This window comes from Varanus komodoensis, unplaced genomic scaffold, assembly GCF_004798865.1.
Source record: "Varanus komodoensis strain SLA01 unplaced genomic scaffold, ASM479886v1 scaffold228, whole genome shotgun sequence".
NCBI classification, from domain to species: domain Eukaryota; kingdom Metazoa; phylum Chordata; class Lepidosauria; order Squamata; family Varanidae; genus Varanus; species Varanus komodoensis.
The window spans coordinates 47,033-70,432 of record NW_025335624.1 but is presented as its reverse complement, the minus strand read 5'-3'; the positions used below and the strand labels follow the sequence as shown (position 1 = coordinate 70,432).

At 45.6% G+C, this 23,400-nt stretch overlaps 1 protein-coding gene across 1 annotated transcript; it reads right to left on the bottom strand.

Moving 5' to 3' along the window:
• Nucleotides 1-3,536: 3,536 nt before the first annotated feature.
• On the bottom strand, nucleotides 3,537-12,758 carry LOC123024228 (vomeronasal type-2 receptor 26-like). Its single transcript, XM_044431650.1, has 3 exons — nucleotides 12,693-12,758; nucleotides 11,158-11,397; nucleotides 3,537-4,533 (listed from the first exon to the last, which is right to left on the bottom strand). Exons 1-3 carry the CDS (start codon nucleotides 12,756-12,758, stop codon nucleotides 3,631-3,633), a joined length of 1,209 nt encoding a protein of 402 aa, XP_044287585.1. The 3' UTR covers nucleotides 3,537-3,630.
• Nucleotides 12,759-23,400: the final 10,642 nt, after the last annotated feature.

The window sequence follows — 23,400 nt, the reverse complement described above, 5'->3', positions numbered from 1 at the left end:
AAGCCAGGTAAAGAACATTCTCTACTGCAGAACATTTCATTAGTTACTGGAAGTGCTGGTTGTTAAGCAGGGCTTAATAGTGTCTGCTGAACTTTCTATACTGTTGTTGCCATTTCTTTAAATTAGGTATTAAATTTTGAACTGTTAACTTTTATGATCTTTTAATGTTTTAATTGTATGTATGGTTTTATATTTTAATTACACTGTTGTGAACCAACCAGAGGGCACTGGCTGTTGGGTTCATATAGAAATAATGACATAAATAAGGATAATACTCAGACAGAAGAAACCTGTCACTAACTGCACAAAAGCCTGAGGTCTTCTACATTCTGAATGAAGATTTATTAGTTACATTGCCATAACCAAAATACTAAAGTGCAGAAAAGCTGTGTAGGAGACCTATTGGTAGCTCTGGCTGCTGGGTCTTTGTGGCATCATAGACCTGCTCAGCCAATGACAGAAGAGCATGTGCTCACCTGGGCAATGGCCTCTTCAAAGGGAAAACACACAACTATCCAGGAGGTCATGTGGGTCAAAATGGTGGAAGGATGGAAGAGTGGACAGAGAAAGAGGAATCATGAAAAACTGCACCTTGGTCTAGGTAAGGGTGAGGTAGTGTCACATCCATTATCCAGGAAGGTTGATGGCTCTGGCACATGTGAAGATTCAGGGCCACCCGAGAAATGTCAGTGTTAACTAAAAGGTCCGTGTCCTGGTGAGCATATGCCCAAACTACATAATAAAGGAAGGTCTTCTTCTAAAGGATTTATTCTAGAGAATAACCAGCTACCAAGAAATGATTCCAGATGGTGCACCTGAGCAGTCCTCAGTTGGCTCTTTTATACATTGATCATTACAGGGCTACACAAAACATAGTTAACACTTTCCCACAGGTTAGAGAAGTAAAAAGTGGGATTAACTTTCCCACTTGCATACCAAAGAAGGTGCTCTGAAGAAGAAGGGTGGATTGGGTGCTGTTACATAAAAGAGGAGGAGAATGGGGTGGGCTGGTGTGAATTGTACTTTGTTTGAGCTGCTGTTATCTGTCAAGTGCCAACTGGCTTTCCAAGTCAAGTCTGGCCTTTCCAAGATAATGAAACTGACACCTCATAATGCCAAGAGGGCAGGCCTCCTTGGTGATGGCACCCTGCCCCCATTGTGCCATTCAGGGCCAGAAAACCTGGCAAATTTCACACCCCTCCAGAAAACCCAGCTGTCCACTCAAACATTCCCTGAGTCTGACTTGTCATTGAGTGAGTCAGGCTATTTTGTGTTGCTGCTCCTGCAATTGTGTTGGTTTGTTTTTAAGATTAGATTTAAATATGTTATTAAGTACAGTTTTACCAAGTTCATGAAAAATGTTGAGGTATTTTTAAATATTTAGTGGCATACAAAGCCTAGGCACAGAAATGCCAGAGTCATGGATGAGGACTGCCAGAAAATGTCCCACAAGGCAAGAGTGGGAAGATGAAAAACTAGAGGGGGTGCAATTGGGCCCTTCTCCATTTTTCTGGGCATTTTTTTCAGCAAGGCCATCAGTCCAAATGGGGAGAGGCAACCCTGGGGATAAGGCTGCTGACCTCACTGGTATTTAGCCAATCCCTGTGGCTGGGGCTCCCTCAGAATGTCAGGTTGCTGGTTCTTTGTGACATCATAGGCCAGCTCAGCCAAGGGCAAATGGCTCACCTGGGCAATGGCCACTTGAAAAGGAAAAAGGCTGAATCCCACCCAGCACTGCAGCCAGAGCTGAAAGGTTTCTGGGAAGGGCAGTGTTGGAAAGGACCATCTCTGCAAATTCCCCAGAGGGAGGAAGGTGAGCTGAGAGGGCTCCCTTAAATGGCAACAGCAGCAGAGAGGACAGCACTGGTGGCAGATTATTCCCAGGCTGGCCTAAGGGAGAAGTGCCTCTGCCCCAGCATCAGTTGGTGGGGCTCCTGCAGCAAAGGGAGAAAGGAGGCCACCTCAGTGTCTTCCTGGGTGAATCTTTTGCTTCTTTTTCTGCCAGTGACTGTGAAATTGAGGGAAAGAACTGCCAGCAGAACACACAGTTGCAGCAAGACTTCAAACCATGAGATTGGTGAGCAAATGTTTTCTCGGAACATTCTTTGATCAAAACAGCACCTGAAAAAGATGCGACTCAGCAAGATTTGTACAACCTCAGAGGGTCCCCACTGGACTGTGCCCACTCCACATCCCTGTTTTCATCAGGAACAGAATTAAACCAAGGAATCTCTCCATTGTGAGGTGCTTGTGCTTTCTGCCTGCTAGTTTGTGCAGAAATAGCTGGGTAGCCTTTTGGGGTAAACCACAGGGGTCATTCAAGGGGCTCATGATGTGCCTTTGGCACACTGGCTGACTGTCAGTGTAAGGGACATGGCCATTGGAACGGCAGGCACAGGCACCAGGACCCAGGCAACCAACCAATGTCCAAACATTAAACCTGCTCCAGTTCAAAAATACAAAGTCACTGCCAGGAAGAGCAGAGACACGAGGCAAGCACACCCCAGGAAACTGTGATGGAGTCAGGGGACACCAAAAATCAGAAAATGGTGAAGCAAGGCAACAGGAGGATATATTTTATTTATTTATTTATTTATTTATTTATTTAGAACATTTCTATGCTGCCCCATTCGCCGAAGCCTCGGAGCGGCTCACAACATAAAATATAACACATTCAAAATATACAACAAATTAACAATATAAAATAACAATATAAAATAAGTCGCCCTGGCCAGATAAAATAAGCAAATAATATTAACAATTAAAATGACGTTTAAATAAAAAGGTCTTCGCCTGGCGCCGAAAAACAAATAACGACAAATATAAATATACCTACAGACAAAGGTGGGAGCAGAAGTCAGGAAGGGAGAGGAGTGACACCAACCAGCATAGCAACAAATCACAAGACCTTTATTGCCGAGGGAGCTTCCGAAGGGAAGAGCCAGTTCTTGAATAGCTCCTCCCCAGGGATCACAGCTTGTGTTCATGAGGGTCCTGGCAGCTGCTGTAGAGTGAGGGAGTAATCCGGCAACTACATGGGCTGCTCTTCTGGTGCTTGGCCAGCATGGAGCCCTGAAGCTGCCTCACAATGCAGTAAACATGCTGTATGGTTGAGAACCCACCGGAGACCTGATGAATCCAAATGAATCCAAGAGAAGACTGCCTCGGGTCCCAATCTCTGGGCAAACACAGGGTAGAGTTAAGGAAGAAGATGATGGGGATGAAGTGTGAGCACATGAGGGTGCAAGGTATCTTTTGCCTGCCCTCCACTCTCCTCAGTCCTCCCATGGCTTTTCCAGGGCACCCCACAGCAGCAGTAAGATTCCCCCAAACACAGTGTTCTGTGTGTGTTAGAGCTTCTGCCAGAGCATGGGAGGCCAAAACACAGGAATCTGATCGACCTTTTGCACAAGATGGATTCCTTGAGCATCTCTCTGCAGGGGAGGAGGCTGGGGCTGATGGCTCAGTCCATATCCAAGTGGTACCCTAACTTCCTTTCCTCCTTCCCATGGCATTTCATTTCGATGGCATGAAATGAAATGACCAGTTGGGGGAAATGCAGAGCACAAGGCACAGTGTGACAAAGATCACTGAACCTTAGCATCAAACACACAGACATACCTTGAGGTATCAGATGCCCTGCTTGATTTTGAAGATTATATTCTCCTTTGTATTTAGATCAGGCCTCAGCACAACAATGTAGCACTTGGGGATGAAGATGCAGCCCAGCAGCCCAGCACTGGAGGCCAAGATGGAGAAGACCTGCACGGCCACCATGTACTTCCCCTTGGTGCTCAGGTAGGAGGGCACAAAGGACACCCAGACACTGCAGACGACCAGCATGCTGAAGGTGATCAGCTTGGCTTCGTTGAAGCCTCCTGGCAGCTTCCTGGCCAAGAAAGCTACTGTGAAGCAGATGGCAGCCAGGAAACCCATGTAGCCAAGGGCCATGTAGAACATGGCCACAGATCCTTCATTGCACTGCAGGATGATCTCTTGAGGTTGGGAGTGCATATCGGAATCTGGGAAGGGTGGAGAGATGCCCAGCCATAGGGAGCAGATGAGGACCTGCACACTGGAACATGAAATGACAATGGTGTTTGCAAGGCTCTTCCCCAGCCACCTCTTCACCCAGTTCCCTGGTTTTGTGGCCAGGAAGGCCAGCACCACTGTGATGGTTTTGGCCAACACTGAAGAAATTGAAATCGAGAAGATGATGCTGAAGGCCGTTTGTCGGAGAAGACAAGTCACTTTCCATGGCTGACCAATGAAGAGGAAAGAGGTCAGGAAGGAAAGCATGATAAATATCAGGACAATGTAGGAGAGATCCCTGTTGTTGGCCTTTATGAGTGGAGTTTCTTGGTATTTAAAGAAGATTCCTAACACAAAGCCAGTAGTTAAGCACAAGAACATAGAAAAGGAGGTCAGGACAATCCCCAAAGGTTGTTCATAGGAGAGGAAGGTGATCTCCTTAGGGACACATTGATCTCGGACCTGGTTTGGATGCTGATCTTCTGGACACTTGGTGCACTGCTCTGCATCTGGAAGGAGGAAAGGGGATCTCAGAACCACCATCATCAAGGGTGCAGCCCAAACAGCCATCATTTGATTACATTGAGGGCAAAGATAAGGATGTGAGAAAACTCGGGGAATATCAATATGCAGTAGGGCATAAAGAGGGACAATCATTGCATAGAGCAGCAAATTCAACCCAGGGCCTCATCACTAAATTGTAACCTTAGGAAAAAGCATCAGGAAAATTGTTTCTGTGAGATATCACAGAATGGTTGCAAGTTGTGGTAGAATCCTGGGTTGGACAGATCCATGGGCTGACTTGGATAAGGACAGCTTCAAATATGGAGAAGCAAATCTGTTCCTCTAACGTTCAGACTAGCATCTATGGCTAGGCCTTACAAGCGGATATCTTGATTCTCATTTTATTATTTATTATATATTTAGGAAACTTCTATGCCACCCCATTCACCGAAGCCTCAGGGCAGCTCACAACAATCCCTAACGTCGGCTCCCTGTTTGTCACAGAAATGCAGCATGATCCTCAAAGTTCTCTGAGTAAAATGAACACTGGCCCAAGTCTGGAAGTTTGCATAATAGAGAACTAGACTGGGAACCAGAAGGTTCAGATTCGAGTCCCCTGTTGGATAGGAAGCTCACTGTGTAACTTTGGACAGCCACTGGCTCTCAACCTAACCTACCTCACAGGAGAAGTTCACATGGGCTTCCCTCAATTCCTTTCAAAAGGGTAAAAAGTAGGGTTATATAGGGTAACAATTAAAAAGGTGTGTTTGTGTGTTTGAAGGCATACAGAAACAGAGAAAGAGAGTGAGTCAAAAGGGGCCAACTGGGCCATCTTGTCCGACCCCTGACTCCAGCCAGCTCTGTTCATCTAATATTTGTCTATCTCACTCTTGCCTGTGGAACCCAAGGAGAGCTGAAAATCATCTTTATCACTTTTTCCAAAATGTTACAGACATGAATGCCTCCATTTAGATATTTTGTTCACCAGAAAAATGAACAAGGTGATGCATAAACCAGATCAGTAAAACATTACAAAAGAATTGAAAGAAAAGAAGGGAGAATCAAAAGAGAGCAGTAGACATCAAATAGCTGCCTATTTCCCAGGGGAACGCCTTTTTCTCTGAGGACACTCACCCTCCTGACTGGATATGGTCCCTCCCATGCATGGAGCACAAGAATGGCAGCATGAGGGCTCCCCCTCTTGGACCGCCTTGACGTATCCTGGGCGACAGCTCTCAGTGCACCTTGAACGAGGCTTGACCTGACAAGGCAGCAAAGAAGGATTGGGGACAGCCATTAGAAGTCTTCACATCTCTCTGGCCAGCCGAACTTCTCATCTACAGAGCCCCCAAGACCTCCAAGCCTCCTTAGGTTTGGGAAAAATTCAGACATGCAGTGCACTTGCTCCCAAGGGTGGTCCACCTGAAGTTAAGGGTGGCATTCTGAAATGGCTTGGTGGGAAGCCAGATGGTTGCTGATGTTGTTTTTCTTGTTATGTACCATCAAGTCATCACTGACTTACTGTGATCCTATCAATGAAGCCCTCCAAAATGTCCTATCTGTGCTGGACCTGCTTAGCTGTTTTAAACTCCAGGTTTTAGCTTTCTTTATGGAGCCACTCCATCTCATATTTGGTCCTCCCCTTCTTCTGTCTTCAACTTTGCCTAGCAGGATTGTCCTCTCTGGGGAGTCTTGCCTTCTCATCATATGCCCCAAGTTGGATTGCCTCACTTTTGTCCCTTTTGTTTCTAGGGAAAGCTCTGCCTTGATTTCATCTAGGACACAGTTGTCTTTCTCTCAGTCCACGGTAATAGCAAAGCTCTCCTCCAGCTCCATGATTTGAACACATGCATTTTCTTCCTGCTGGCTGTTTTCACTTTCCAGCTTTCACACCCACACATTGTGACTGGGCATACAGTATTCCGTATGATCCTGACTTTGGTCTTAAACAGAGCTTAACAGATGTCAAAAGCCAATCATCTTATGTAAATCATTTTTCCTACCTGATTAAAATACCTAGGCCATGCAATGACTTCTGGGTTAATGGTGAGCTTTGCATCTGCCGAGGTCTGCCTTGTCACACTCCCAATATTCACTCTCCCCTTAGTACGATTGGGAAACAGCACCCAATTCACAATATCAAAGTCAGCTTCCAGCTGCCTGTTCTCATCCATATACAGTCCACTCATGGAAGAGTTAGAAAACTGGACTTCTCTTAAGGAAGAGTGAAGCTAGAACAGAGAACACAATTGGCACTTTGAAATCAGGAAATACATTTATTTACTTATACATTTATTTTCTCTACTGCTCATCCTCACTTTCCAAGGTTCGATGCACTGAAATCGTAATCTTAATTGAGCACTTGAAAACCTCCCCATGCTAAAATAGAAGATGAATCAAAAGGAATCTAGGAAAACAGCAATTTCCCTGCTCCCCAGCATTGCACATGCACCCAGACTTTCATAATATTTCCCCTCCTGGTGCTTGAAGAAAACAGACCTCCAAGACTCATGGAGAATGTGCATACCAAAAATTTCCTGCTTCTGAGTGATTTTAAACAAGCATGGCAAACCTTGACCTTCACCCAAGACAAGATGGGCAGTCAGTGTCACTCCTTTGGAGGAGATGTTAGATGCTGATGAAGCAGCAACCGCCAGGCAATTGCCTGCTGCAGTTATTGCAGCTTCTGGATTGGATTCAGAGGTAGTTCTGCATTCCCATAATCCACTCTTGAGGTTACCAACCAGGGTCACCCAGTTAATCCCACCCAGTAGTGTTCATGGTGGAACAGATGAAGCTGGAAATGCACTCTGAGCAAGCAGTGAAGACATTGGGTCAAGGAACTCTCCCAGAATATGAACTTGCTTCTTCAGTGCAAGTGCAATGCCCTCCAGAATATGTGAGAAGACTGTCTCAATTGCAACAAGATTCAAGCTCGGTTTCTGGGTTCAAATCCACCTGTTCCTTGATTCACACAGTGGCCAAGGTGCAGATCCAGAAGCAAGGAAGAGCTGTCTCAGCAGCATATGCCATAACCATTTTCTTGCAAACCCCTATGGCCATGCCCAAAGGATTGTCACAAATGGCAAAGAACATGAGCAGACGGATATGCCATCTGAAATTCAGAAGATCAGGAAGTCAAATAATGAAATGAAATTAATTCAAGCATCTAAAATGTTGGGGAGGAATAAGGTCCCAGTGCCTTTAACCTATAGAAGGTTCACAAAATGGAAGGCTTTATAGGAAATAAGATGAGAGTGTCAGAACAATTAACAGGGATATAAAAATTAAGAAGAGCCCTACTCGATCAAACCGAGGGTCTGTCTAATCTGGCATGGCATTCACACAGTGGTCAATCAGCTGCCCACAAGAAACCCAGACACAGGATAACACCCTCCCTTCCATGCTTCTTGGCAACTGGTGTGAACAAGCATATACCAACTTTGCTCTGTCTCTTTTGAGGAGGCTCAGCCACCAAGCTGACCAAGCCACATAAATAGAGCAGATATCCAGTTATCTGCATTGACAACTGGCCTCCCACCACTCACTTAAAATCATCAAATAAAAAGGGGGTCTTAGCAACTGAGCAGTGCTCACCCCAAACAAGAGTGCCCAGAGTGGGTCTCAGAAGGACTGGTCCTACCACAACTTCCTTGAGAATAACTGTCTCACATCAGAACACACTGACTGCCCTTCACACCACCAGTCCTGCCTCCTCCTCTTCCCCACAGGTAACTTTGATTAGCAAGCATGAAAAGGACCCACAGTCAGCTTATTACTATAAACCCTGTGAGCTTGCCTGCTTCATCTGCTCACAACTGAAAGTGATCCCACTCAATCTTCTATGCCATAACCATTATACTCACCCAACAGTCAAACAATCTATCTGTATGTGCATCCCACATACCTGGTTTTTAGCAGTTCTTGGGCTCCATTTCTAAGGCACTTTTGCAGCTACCTTGGGAAGTAATGTTGCCACAAGCATCCATTCTGTTTGCTGCCATGCACCACAGTGCAGGGGGAGTGATAATGCACCCAAGTCTGCCTATCTGGTGCACATGTCTTTCCCATTTGTGGTGGAGTTGCAAAAGGGAAATGGGATACCTGCCAGGGCTGCAGCCTTCGATGCCCCAGTCTCTCTTCCTCATCCACCATCAATGCTCTTTTGGAGAGAGATGAATATGCCTCATTTAAGGCATGGGCCACAGCATGGACACTGTCCCAAGTAATGTAGCTGTCTTGAGACAGGGCTCTCTCCACCTCCTCCTGGGGCAGAAGCTTCAGGGGTTCCTTTTCGGTGCATCTTCTCCACATTTTCATGGACCAAGCATGCTTTGAGGGGAAACAGTTGAAGGTTCCATTCCAAAACATTGTCAGAGTGGATGAAGTGGGCTTATAGTATTCATATTTTTTCCTTTTTTTCATCTTCATGATGAAAGACAATGAACCATGGAGAAAAGGAAAGTAAGTATCAAAGGATAGATTCACGTTGCTGTCTGGAAAAGAGGTTGTGATCCAAACTTTTGCCTTCCTGTGTCCCTTTACAAGCATTTTTTGTATCAGGACAATTGGGCCACAGCCATAGTAGGAGTCCGTGTAGTAAACAACAACATTGACTTGTCCCCATGCAACCAAGAGTTCACTCTGGGTCAAATAGGGTATAATATTACGAGGTAGTCTCTTTGTGAAGGCAACACAGATTCCACTCCTGATCATCAGAGGAGTCAAGGCATTCATGCATCTCTCTCCACTGTCCGTGTCTGGAGAAAAGAGGCCAATCCACGTCCACCCAAAGAAGAGGAGCAGTTGAATGATCCCAGGGAACTGGGTTTCTTCCTTCGGGGCCATCCGGTACACAAAAGGGAACTGAGTTCTATCATTAAAAACATCACCCACCACACCATAACTGATCTAATGAAGAAAGGGAAAGAGTGCAATTCAGTATTGCTGAGTTTTGTTGTTTCTTTGTTTCCAGGGTAAAGGCAATAACTTCTTATCCTGAAATTAATTAAAGGTGGCAGTCTTCACACTTTTCATTAGAATGCAAGACTCACTGGAGATCATTCTGCTTGAGATGCCAAAGGCAAAGAACGGGAAGAACAACTCTGAGATGGTTCTATTCCATGAAGGAAGCTGTAGCTTTGACCACACTAGAACTGAGTAGGGCTGTGAAGCTCAGGGCAATGTGGAGGCTTTCATTCATGCACTCCCCATTATTTGCAGAAGACTTGAGGGGATGTAGCAACAACAGCAAGCAAAGCGAGTATTGTTTTCCTGATTGCTGTGTGAAAGCTGAACAGTGAAGAAAGCTGACAAGATGTGCTTATAGCATGATCCTGGAGGAGAGCTTGGAAATACCCTGAACCAACAGAATGATGAGCAAAAGGGTACTAGATCAAATCTAGTCAGAACTTTCCCTGAGAGCAAACATGAAAAAACTAAGGCTATTGTACTTTGGACATATCGTGAGATGGGACGACTCCCTGGAGAAGGCCACTGTGCCCAGAAAAGTCAAAGACAGGAAAATGAGGAAGACCAAGTATGAGATGGGTGAATTCCATCAAGAAAGCCACAGCCTTGACAAGAGCTGAGCGGGGCTGTCACTGACGGCATTTTGTAGTGTTCTCATCCCTAGGGTCACCATGAGTTGGAGATGACTTGATGGTACATAACAACAACCACAACAGCAATCTGGACAGAATGTAATGCTGTCAAATCACAAGTCTCTAACAAAATGCTTATTACCACAAATTTCCAGAGAGATTCTACGTGTCTTTTACCATTTCCTCTTAATGGTAATGTGTGGAGGGAGATCTGTTTGGCATACAATTAAGAAACCCCTGATATCAGGAGAACTCTGGAAGATTATGAATATGTCCTTGGGCATGGTACGCAGCCAACAGACCTGGAACCCACAGGTTGGCTTTCTTGGGTTTTTATTCACTCACTGCCAAAATGTAAGAAGCAGAACTTGTGCGGTTTGTGGGGTGGGCCCTCCGGAGCTGTGGAGTCTTGGGGAGTGTCTGAGCCCCTTGAGATCTGCGGGTGAGGCCCTTCTCCGGGAACCCTCTATGAAAGAAATTAGGAGGGTAGGTACTCGGAGGAGGGCTTTCTCTGCAGTGGCGCCCAATCTATGGAATGCGCTCCTCAGAGAGGTCCGCCTGGCACCGTCGTTATTTGTTTTTCGGTGCCAGCTGAAGACCTTTTTATTTAAATGTCATTTTAATTGTTAACAATATTTGCTAATTTATCTGGCCAGGGCGACTTCTTTTATATTGTTATTTATTTTATATTGTCAGTTTTATATTGTTATTTTGTATTTTATTGTATTGTATTCTATGTTGTGAGCCGCCCCGAGGCTTCGGCAAGGGGCGGCATAGAAATGTTTTGATAAATAAATAAATAAATAAAAATAGCACTGAATCCAGCCCTGACTAGTGTCTTTCTCCAGAGTCATTTTTAAGGTGCTAGCCTGAACACCCAATGATTGGCATTGCTCTTCCCCAACACACACCAGAAGATGAACTTCTCCAGTAGGCAGATGCACCCTGGAGTCAGAGGTTAGCCAAATCAGTGTTCTGCTCTCATTGCTGCGCAGCTGTCCCCCATCCCATTTCATACCTGTGGGGTTTTGTAGATGCCCAACATGGCTGAAATCAAAGTGGAGAGGTCCGATTCGGTTCCTTCCAGAATGGCCAGCAGGTTCGTCTTTCTACCACAGCTGTAATTAGGAAGGTGTGTTTCCCCACCTGAAAGCAACTGCAGCATGGCATAGGAGGTGGTTCTCCCATCATAGTAGGACTTATACAGGTCGTACCCCAGACTCAGGTTGCGTAAGAGCTCTGGATTCTGGTTGATGTCCTGAACGGCAAACAGGAAGGACAGCACATGCCAGTACCGGGTCTCTCGCAAACTGCAGAACAACATAGTAAATCATGACAAGCAAATGTCACTTCCTTTCTTCTATCAACCTGGAGCCCTTTTCAGAAAACCAAAAGTGATGATCAGTACACCTCATGATTGATGTATCAGGCATTATGCATCTTTAACACTCATCTTCCATATGGCCACATTTTGCCCTGCACTTGGAGGCCCAAATTCAGCAGGCTGAGTTTTGCTTTCACTCACTGTATTTCCTTTACTTTTGAAAAGGAAAATATATAATCACAGTATTGACCAGTCTCACCATGGTGTATCGGAGTATGTTTTCATGCAAGTCAACCCATATGAACAAAAGGTATGGAATGCTTCACTATTGGACATCATGAATTCATGTCAAGAATCAGGACACTAAAATCCAAGGGAGGACTTTAGAACATAAGAGCAGCCCTGTTGGATCTGGCCAAAGGTCCACCTGACTCAGCTTTCCATGCCCATGGTGGCAGACCAGCTGCCCACAGGATCGCTGATGCAGGATGAATGCAGGACCTCCTCTTGACCAAGCACCTTGGCCACTGTGGTATGCAGGCAAGCCACACTGGTCAAGGATGACATGTATGGCGAGTGAGGTGAAAAGCTTTGGATAGCCTCCTGCCTCAGGAATCTGTCGAATCTCTTCCCAAAGCCATCCAGATCATGACCATCACCACTTCCCATGGCAGCAAATTCCACAGTTCAACTCTATGCTGTGTGAAGAAGACCTTCCTCTGATCTGTCCTAAACCTCATACCCATCAGCTTCATGGATGGCTCCAGGTTGGAGTGTTATAGGAGAGGAAGAAAAATCTCTCTCCGCATCCCACTTCCACTTTCTCCACACTGTGCATTATTTTAATCTTAATCTAACTTAGACTTGATGGCACATCACAGCAATGCAAAGAGCCCCTAATCATGCCACCTTACATGACCCTAGTGAATCTTCTTTTTCACCAAATTCCAGGCAATCCTTCAATATTCCCATCCCAGGCAGAGTAGGCAGAGTGGAATCCTGGGGTAGCTGTGGGGACCAGGAGAAATGGGATGTGATGTGCAGGGTGAGAAGCATTGCATGATTGCTACTTACCTATCCACCCGGGTTAAAGGGGATACCGAAAAGCGATATGGTTGGAGAGACTTAAAATATTGTGAGGACAGGACCCCAGCAATGAGGTAGTCTCCTGGGCGGTAGTAATTGACTCCCCTGTTTGGACTTGGAGTCACATTCACAGGGTATTGTACCTTTTCCACTTCACAGGCTGCCTGAGGGAGCAGCAGCAGCAGCAGCACTGGGGGCAAGGAGGACATGGTGTTTCTGCCCTCACAATGCCTCCCCTTTCCTCCAGGCAAGCCAACCAGGCATGCCTGGCAAGTGGAGGCTGCAGGGTCCTCCTATGTCCTTGGAACTCAGAGCCCAAACAGAGCCCCACTCTACTGCTGCACAGACATGAGCAAAGTTTGCAGCTGAGCTCCTGGTGGGGCAGGAGCATTCAATGCATGAGGGTTTTCATGCAAAAAGCAAGGAGCAACTTTGTGCTTTCCTCCATCTGCCAATTAGGGGCCCTCGGGGACACCAGGCCCGCCTGGGCAAGCCTCAGACTGAATTGCTCTCTACGAGTGAGCAGGGCTCAGGGGCACAGCTGGAGGAAAGCAGGATGTTTGGATCATACTTACAAGTGTCTGTTTTCTGAGGGGGGATCGGGAGGGAGGAAAGCAAGCTTGGCCAGACCTTGACTGGAGAATCAAGCCAAGATAGATTCAACAGAAGCCAAGCAGAAGAAAAAAGTTGGGAAACATTGAAGACACTGGAAATTTAAGCCTTCCATCATGCGTAGAACATGCATTTTCCCCATTCAGTCCCAGTAACATGGTGTAATCCACATATCTTCAATGCTTGATGTCTCTTCCACCAGTTTAAAGGTCTGCTTCCACTGTTCCAAACCAGTTTCCCTTCTGAGATGTTTCCCATACACACTGAGGAAGTGGGAAGATAAATTACACCCTTGGTGCTGCTTTTAACTTTAGGGGATGGTGGGCTGATGAGGAGGCGGCATGGACCCTGTCACTTGGGGTCCTGTTTCAAACCCATCATGGAGCCTTGAAAACATCATAATAAAGAGCTTTTTCTTGCTGGTAATTTAAACCAAAGTGCATCATCCTGTCCCTGCTCAGAGACCCCTGAAAAGCAACAGGCCATTGTGCCCCCCCTCCCAAATTCTGACTACATTCTTGTAGCTGAGCGATTCTATTCCTTCTGCACACCCAAATTCGACACAGAGTCTGCGGCAATCAGAAATCAAACCTATCCATAGCAATGAGGATCAGATACCATGCCTGGTTTTCCAGCTGAGATGCTCTCTTGTACTCAGAGCCTGCCTAAGTGGTAAGATAAGAGAGCCCCTCAAGCAAAGAGGCAGAAAGCATGGCCATGCCGGCCAAGGGACTCTGGGGCTCTCACTGGCCTGCTCCACATTCATGCTATCAATGGAGGCCAGAGGTGCTTGCAAGCAAACGACACTTCCATTCCTGTGGAATTAGCAGCAGCACTTGGAAAGACCCTGAAGTCTGCTGCATGCCACCCACTCAGCCTTGTCTTCTCAAGAGAAAGGAAAGCTGAGTGGCTGCACCCCACAGCAGCCAGAGCAGAAAGGTTTGTGGGAAGGGCAGTGTTGGAAAGGACCCGCTCTGTAGTTTCACCACAAGGAGGAAGGAGAACCAAGAGGGTACAGCAAGATTTGCACAACCTCTGGGCATCCACACTTGACTGTGCCCACTCCAAATCCCCATTTTCATCAGGAACAGAATTAAAGCAAAGAATCCCTCTGTTATGAAATGTCTGTGAAATCTGGCTTCTGGTTTGTGCAGAAATGCCTGGGTCACTAATGTTGCATTTGCATAACTTGCAGGGGTCATTCAAGGTCATTCATGATGTCCCTTTGGCAAACTGAGTAGGTGTCAGAGTTGGAGACATGGCAGCTAGAACAACAGGAATGGGCACCAGATCCCGGGCAACCCATCAATGTCTAAACATTAAGCATGCTACAGTTCAACACTACAAAGTCACCAGTGGAAAGAGTACAGACACAAGGCAAGCACAGTCCAGGAAACTATGATGGAGTCAGGACAGGCCAAAGGTCAGAAATAGGTGAAGCAAGGCAACAGGAGGAGATTCCTGGATGCCAAGGTGGGACCAGGAGCCAGGAAAGGACAGGTATGATACCAACCAGCACAACAACAACTCAAAAGACGTTCACAACAAGGCAGCTTCCAGAGGGAAGAGTCAGTTCCTGAATAGCTCATCCCCAGGGATTGCAGCTGGTGCTAATTGGACCTATGGTAGACTGAGGGACTAATCCTGAAACTACCAGGGCTCCCTGATCCGGCCAGCATGGAGCCCAGATGCTCCTTAGAATGGGCCTTCAGACCACAAGAAACAGACTGTGTAGTTGAGAAACAACCTGAGACCTGATGAATTCAATTTCTGGGAATATGCAGGGAACGGATAAGGAAACAGATGATTGCTTGAACATTCATCTGCAGGGGAAGATGGTTGGGGCTGATGGCTTAGAACACATCCAAGCAGTACCCAAATTCCTTTCCTCCTTCCTGCGGCAGTTCATCTAGATGCTAGAAATTAAATGGCCACCTGGAGGAAATTCAGGACACAAGGCACAGTGTGACAAAGATTGTTGCACCATTGCACCAGGCACACAGGCATGCCTCGAGGGCCATGCTACCAAGTAGCGATGTATGCCTCAGCAGCCATGCTACTGAGCCCAAAGAATATGATCAGATGCCCTGTTTGATCTTGAACATTATATTCTCCTTCGTATTTAGATCAGGCTTCAGCACTACAATGTAGCACCTGGGGATGAAGATGCAGCCTAGCAGCCCAGCACTGGAGGCCAAGATGGAGAAGACCTGCATGGCCACCATGTACTTCCCCTTGGTGCTCAGGTAGGAGGGCACAAAGGATACCCAGACACTGCAGGAGACCAGCATGCTGAAGGTGATCAGCTTATCCTCGTTGAAGGCTCCAGGCAGCTTCCTGGCCAGGAAAGCCACCAAGAAACAGACAGCAGCCAGGAAGCCCTTGTAGCCAAGGACCGTGTAGAAAAATGCCGCAGATCCTTCGTTACACTGCAGGAAGATGTGTCCAGGCTGGGACTCTGGTTCTATGTCCCAGTTGTAAGGGAATACTGAAAGAAGAAGGGGCATGGGCAGGGGAAGGCAGAGTGAGACCAAATAAAAGATGGATTGATTCCCTCAAGGAAGCCACAGCCGGGAATTTACAGGATTTGAGCAGGGCTGTCAGGGTCAGGAGGCTTTGGAGTCATTCACAGTGACATCATAAGTTGGAGGCAACTTGATTGTATGTAACAACAATTATCCTGCAAGGTATTCTAAGCTAATGGGCAGGAAGTGATATTGGGAAAATTCATATAAATCCTGGGAGTAAATGTGGCTTATATGTGCCTTTGTGCTACAAAATTATACTATTCTTACAAAGAAGCAGAATTTCCAGTCAGGTTACTTTTTAGTGTTGCTTTTCCATTATGAAGGTGGATTGCTTAGCTGGACTGAGAAGGTGCTGGAGGCTAAGATTATCAGTGGGGAAATACCAGTGTTCAGGCCACTGAGACAAAGACTTTAGTTTGTTTCTGAAGGGACCATTTAATCATCCAGCTCAACGGAGGCAAACCCGGACTGGAGTTGCCAAACCAGGTTTCCTGAATGGTTCCTCCATCAGACACAAAGCATGTTTAAGCGGACACACCAGCTGCCCTGAACGTCAAGAATTTGCTAGACTTACCTATCAATACTGCAATTGGTAATGTTTTCCATACTATTGTTCCCAGTATTTCTTATCAGTTTTGAACATTATGTCGTGCCTAAAGACATCAAGATGCTATTGTACCAACACTATCTGGAAACTTAACCCTCTGTATTGGTGCATGTGACTAGCAAGTTACAAAATGTGTCTATGCATGATCTGTGATTTTGTAGTTGCCTCTACCAGTAATACATTATCATTTTTGACTGCAGGTACTGGGGCACTGGTCCCTATATGCCCTCACACCCCTTAAGATCAATGGGGGAGGCCTTGCTCCGTAACAGTTTTTTAGTTTAGTTCATAATGTTCAATTTTAGATATTTAATAATTGTAGTTTTAATATTGTATTTCATAATTTTATATAAGCTATTCTGAGTGCATCTGTGGAAAGACAGAATTTAAATGCTGTAATAAATAAATAAAGCAAGCCACAGAGGTTCAAAGGTTAGATCTCCCCCACATATCTGAGTGTTCATTCCTTGCAAATTGAATTTTGAGATTCTGTCAGTGGCTATTTATTGATTTGTTTTTTAAATCATGCCCAACCTTGGAGGACGATTGCCTAGCAACAGTGACACATGCATTGGTTACTTCCTGGTTGAATTTGTGTAATGTGCTCTATGTGGGGTTTCCCCTTGAAGACAGTCCGGATACTTCAGTTGGTGCAAAACAGAGCAGCAAGGTTGCTGACGGGGACTGGGCATTATTCTCATATAACCCCAGTCCTCTACCAGCTTCCCTGGCTTCCCATTGAAGTCTGGGCTCAATTCAAGGTGCTGGTTATTACCTATAAAGCCCTTAATGGCTTAGGACCTGGATACCTAAAGGAACGCTTTCTTACGTATTTGCCCTCCCACCCCCTGAGATCGGCAACAGAAGCCCTCCTCCGGAAACCCTCCATGAAAGATATTAGGAGGCAAAGTACCCGGAGGAGGGCTTTCTCTGCGATGGTGCCTTGCCTATGGAATGCGCTCCCCAGAGAGGTCTGCCTGGCACCGTCGTTATTTGTTTTTCAGTGCCAGGTTATGACCTTTTTATTTCAACAATATTTTAATAACTTTTAATATTGGTTTAATAAGTTTTTAATCTGCAGCCAGGGTGGCTCTAAAATTCATTTGTATTATGTTTTATACAATTTTTTATTTATTTATGTAAGCCATCCTGAGGCCTTCACAACAGAACTGCATTTATATACTCTAAATAAATAAATAAACCTTCCATCATGAAGTGGCACTGAAGGGAATCTTGTAAAGTTTCAACCTACTAAGTTTGTCTCAAGGGTTGGGGTTAGTGTTGGGGTTCGGGTTGCAGTTAGGGTTAGGGTTAGGGTTAGAGAAATGGTTGTCAAAAGGGGATCCTGGAACAGGGCAGGGAGGTACTCTGAACTATAGAAAATGGGCATAGTTCCATTTTCATGTCTTTTATTTGCACAGGGACTCCCTGTTTGCTTGTCACAGAATGGCAGCATGATGCAGAAGTTTTTCTGAGTAAAACGGATACAGGCCGACATCTGCAAGTGTGGCATCATGGTTAGAGTGGCTGGGACTGAAGAGGCTCAGGTTCTAGTCCACACTTGGCCAGGAAGCTCACTGGGTGACTTTGGGTCATCCACTGCCTTTCAGCCTAACCCACATCACAGTTCAAGGCAAAGTGGTGAAGAAGACATCCACATAGGCTTCCTTTCATTCCTTGCAAATGGGTAAAAAGATTGCATATGGAAACAAGCTTGTGTATGTGTGTGTATCTGTGACTGTGCCAGCAAGTGATTTATTTATTTTATTTGTTATATATCGATCTCACCTTTCCCTGTGGAACTCAAGAAGGAGAGAGGAAAATTATCTTTACCATATTTTCCTAAAGGTTACAAACATGAACGCCTTCACTTAAATTTTTTTGTACTGGCACAAGAGAGACATGATCTGGGGAATGTGAAAACCAGAGTAATAAAACATTATGGATGAAGAACAAATAAAAGAATAGGGAGAATCAAAAGAAGTCAATGGAGGTCAACTCGCCTGTTTCCCAGGGGAACTCCCTTTCCTCTGAGGACACTCACCCTCCTGATTAGATATGGTCCCTCCCACACATGGAGTGCAAGCGTAGCAGCATGGGGGTTCCCCCTCCTGGACCACCTTGGTGTATCCCTGGCGGCAGCTCTCTGTGCACCTTGAACGAGTCTCGACCTAACAAGGCAGCAAAGGAGGACTGGGGAACACATAGGAGTCTTGCATCTCTCTGGCCAGCCCCACTTCTCATCTAAGGAGCCCCAAGACCTCCAAACCTCCTTCCTGATCTCTCCTCACATTTGGAGTCAATTCACACATGTTGTACTCTTGCTCCCAATGGGAGTGTGTTAGCTCACTGGAAGACAAGGATGGCAATATGGAGTGGGTTGAGTGGGAAGCTAGATTGTTGTTGCTGTTTTACTTTTTTTGAACCATTCTTTTTATGTATAATCAAGCCATCTCCAACTTATGGTGATGATGGACCTGTTAGCTGTTCTAAACTCAAGACTAAGGCATCCTTTATGGAGTCAATCCATATCATATTTGGTCTTCCAATTCATCAACCTTCAACTTTCCCTGGCAGGATTATATTCTCCAGGCAGTCTTTCCTTCTCATGACATGCCCCACTTATCACAGCCTCAGTTTTGGCCTCTTTGCTTCTAGGGATAGCTCTGCATTGATTTGATCTTGGACCCACTTGCTTGTCCTTCAGTCCAGGCCAATGGCAAAGCTCTCCTCCAGCTCCATGTTTTGAACACCTCCATTTTCTTCCTATACACATTCTTCACTGCCCAGCTTTCACTCCTACACATTATGACAGGGCATATGATAGTTTGGGTGATCCTGATATCGGTCATACACAGAGCTTAACTCTTGTAACAGGCCTGTAATCTGATATAAATCATTTTTCCTACCTCAATAAAATGCCTGGGCCATGCAATGACTTCTGGGTTAATGGTGAGCTTGGTATCTGGAGCGGTCTGTCGTGTCACACTCCCAATATTCACTCTCCCCTTAGTACCATTGGGAAACAGCACCCAATTCACAATATCAAAGTCAGCTTCCAGATGCCTCTTCTCATCCATATACAGTCCACTCATGGAAGTATTAGAAAACTGGACTTCTCCTAAGGAAGAGTGGAGCTAGAACAGCAGGGAACACAATTGGCATTTCAAAATCAGGAAATGGTCTCAACATTTATTTTCTCCACTGCCCATCCATTCAGGGTTCATTGCACTGAAATCTTGATCTTAACTGAGCACTTGAAAATCATCCTATGCTCAAATAGAAGATGGATCAAAAGGAATCTAGGAAAGCAGCAATTTCATTGCTCCCCAAAATTACTCATGCACCCAGATTCCCATACTTTTTCAGATCCTGGTGCTTGAGAAGTACTGAGACCTCCAATGCTCATGGAGAATGTGCATACCAAAAATATCCTGCTTCTCAGTGGTTTTAAACATATGTTTGGTTCTGGGTTCAAGTCCATCACTTCCTGAATCCACTCACTGGACAAGATGCAAATGCAGAAGCTGGACAGAGATGAGTCATCAGAGTGCTGTCCCTCTTCTTCCAAAACTCAATGACCATGGCCAAAGGCTTGTTATGGATAGGGAACAAAAACGGAGGGAAAGTGATCTACCCTCGGAACCCCACAGGAAGTCAAAGAATGAAATGCAAGTTATGGAAGCATGTTGCAGGTTTGGGAAGCCCGAGTGCCCAGTCCCCCCAATCCCAATGTAGAAGGTCCACAAAAAGGGTAGGTTTAATGGGATCAAAAGCAAATGGGAAAATCAGAAGAATAAGAGGGTCATGGAAATTCAAGATGAGCCCTGCTGGATCAAATCTGGCACCGAATTGACACAGTGGTGAATCAGCTGCCAATAGAAACCAAGAAGCAGGAAAGCACCTTCCCTTCCATGCACCTCAGCAACTGGTGTGCACAGGCATATCTCACCTTCCCTTGGTCTGTTTTGATGAGGTTCATCCACGAAGGTGACCAAGCCACATATGTACAGCAGACATCCAGATATCTGTATTGGCAACTGCCCCACCCCTCACCTTCTTCAAATCATTAACCCAAAAGGGGGCTTAGCAACTGAGCAGCACTTACCCCAACCCAGAGCATCCAGAGACGGTTTCAGAAGGAGTGGTCCCACCAGAGCTTTCTTGAGAACAACCGTCTCACATCAGAACACATTGATTGCACTTCCCACCACCCAATTCTGCCTCCCCCCTTTTCCCCACAGGTAACTTTGATTAGCAAGGGTGAAGAGAACCCACAGTCAAATTGTTACTATAGCTCTGTGAGCTTGCCTGCTTCATCTGCCCACAAGAACTGAAAGTGATCCCACTCGATCTTCTATGACAGGACCATTGAATTCACCGCACAGTCAAACAATCTATCATTATGTGCATTGCACATAACTGGTTTTTAGCAGCCCTTGGGCTCCTTTTCTAAGGAGCTTCGGCAACTATCTAGGGAATTCATGCCACCCAAAGCATTTGTTCTGTTTGCTGCCTGCACCACCATGCAGCAAGAGTGTCTATGCACTCATGTTGGATTCTCTAAACCAGGAGTCTTTCCTCATTTGTGGGGGAGTTCCAAAGGGAGATGGAATACCTGCCAGGGCTGCCACCATCGATGCCCCAGTCGCTCTTCCTCATGCACCATCAATGCTCTTTTGCAGAGAGATGAATATGCTACATTTAAGGCATGGGCCGCAGCTTGGACACTGTCCCAAGTAATGTAGCTGTCTTGAGACAGGGCTCTTTCCACCTCCTCCTGGGGCAGAAGCTCCAGGGGCTCCTTCTCAGTGCATCTTCTCCACATTTTCATGGACAAAGCGTGCTTTGAAGTGAAACAGTTGAAGATTCCATTCCAAAAAATTGTCAGATTGGATGAAACTGGCTCATAGTAATCATTTTTTGTCCTGTTTTTCATCTTTGTGATAAAGGACAAGGAACCATGGAGGAAATGAAAATAGGAAGCCTCATATGACAAGCTCATGTTGATGTCCTGAAAAGCTGTTGTGATCCAGACTTTTGCCCCCACTTGTTCCTTTCCAAGCATTCTTTGCATCATGGCAATTGGGAAACAGCCATAGGAAGAGTCTGCATAGGAAACAACAACATTGATTCGTTTCCATGCAACCAAGAGTTTACTCTGGGACAAAAAGGGTATAACAGTTCAAGGTAGTCTTTTTGTGAAGGCAACACAGATTCCACTGCTGATCATCGGAGGGGTCAAGGCATTCATGAACCTCTCTCCATTGTCTGTGTCTGGAGAAAAGAGACCAATCCACGTCCACTCGAAGAAGAGGAGCAATTGGATGATCCCAGGGAACTGGGATTCTTCTGTCGGGGCCATCCGGTCCACAAAAGGGAACCGAGCTCTATCATTAAAAACATCACCCACTACACCATAACTGATCTAATGAAGAAAGGAAGAGAGTGCTTTCTTCATTAGTATTGCTGGGGTTTGTTGTTGTTGTTGTTTGTCAGTTTGTTTGCAGATTAAGGACACACAAGAAACGGGAAGCCATGAAGGGGCAACAGGGCTGTGTCTTTAGCTGAAAAACATGGCAAGTCATATATCCAGGGTGGCATCATTGCCCAGACCTGGGTTGCTAGAGAAACTTCAAGGAAGATACTTCATGTCTCTTAGCCTCCCATCCTTTTAGTACTAATTTGTGCAGGGTGATGTGTTTGGCAGACAATTAACAAACCTCTGAAATCAGGGGAACACTGGAAGATAAGGAAAATGCCCTTGAACAAGGTACGCAGCCAACAAACCTGGGAGCCACATCTTGACTTTCTTTGGTTTCCATTCATTCACTGCTGTAATGAACAAGATGCAGAACATGTGCAGATTTGAGGATGTGACCCCATTAACTGTGGAGTCCTGGGGAGTGTCTGCACACACCTAGCACTGACACTAGACCTGACTTGGAACTTTCTCCAGACTCATTTTTAAGAAGTTGGCTTCAAAGCCCAATTATCAGTTTTGTTCATCACCAGAAGATGAGCTTCCCCTTTAGGTAGATGCACCCTGGAGTTGAAGGTTTGCCAAATCAGTGTTCAGCTCCCATTGCTGCACAGCTGTCCCCCATCCCCATTCATACCTGTGCTGTTTTGTAGATGCCTGACATGGATGAAATCAGTGTGGAGAGGTCCAATTCGGTCCCTTAGAGAACTGCCAGCAGGTTCATCTTGCTCCTGCAGCTGTAATTGGGAATCTGAGTTTCCCCACTTGCAAGCAGCTGCAGCATTGCATAGGAGGTGGCTTTCCCATCAAAGTAGGATTGATAGATGTTGTAGCCCAGGGTGATGTTGTACAAGAACTCTGGATTCTGGTTGATCTCTTGGGTAGTAAAAAGGTAGGCCAGTATGTGCCAGTACCTTTTACCAAACAAACTGCAGAACATTGAAGAAAAAGAAGAAATGATGCATTGCACCTCCATTCTCAATCCCTTTCTTGTATGCACCTAAATTCCTTGTCACACAATTGAAATCTCAGAAGTGCTGATCATCAATCTCCACATGATGGTCTGAATATTTGTATGGTCCAAAAAACATATCCTTGTTGCAAGGTAATTAATTTTCTGGGGCAAAGTATATCATCTAGCTTCTCTCTTGCCTAAGAGAGCCACCTGTTTCCAAACAGACACTGTACAGAAAGAGAGGGGTAGCATGAAAGTCCCTTGAGGTGAAATGAATGAAATAAGCCAGTCTTGTCAGTCCATGAGAAGTCGTCTGAAATGTTGAACTCCTATGGATAAGCTATTTCACCCCATGTTGATCCCAATATTTGCACAGGTCATCCTCAGACAGGTGTGTTCTGCACTGCGGGATTTCAGCTTTGTCTGATGAATCATCACAACCATGGGTCACCACCCAATAATTTCTGCTTATAATGGGTGCCAGAGTCACACTTCCCACCTTTACCATAGTGTCATGACTGTGTTCCTATAGCTACACTGAAGTTGGAGGGAGAAGCTGTGTCCCCGCATTTGATTCAGACCACCAAGAAGAACCCATCACAGCTGCAGCCTGGTTTTAGCACAGGGTTTAAAAACACAGATTCTGTTTTTGCTTTGAGTTAAAACT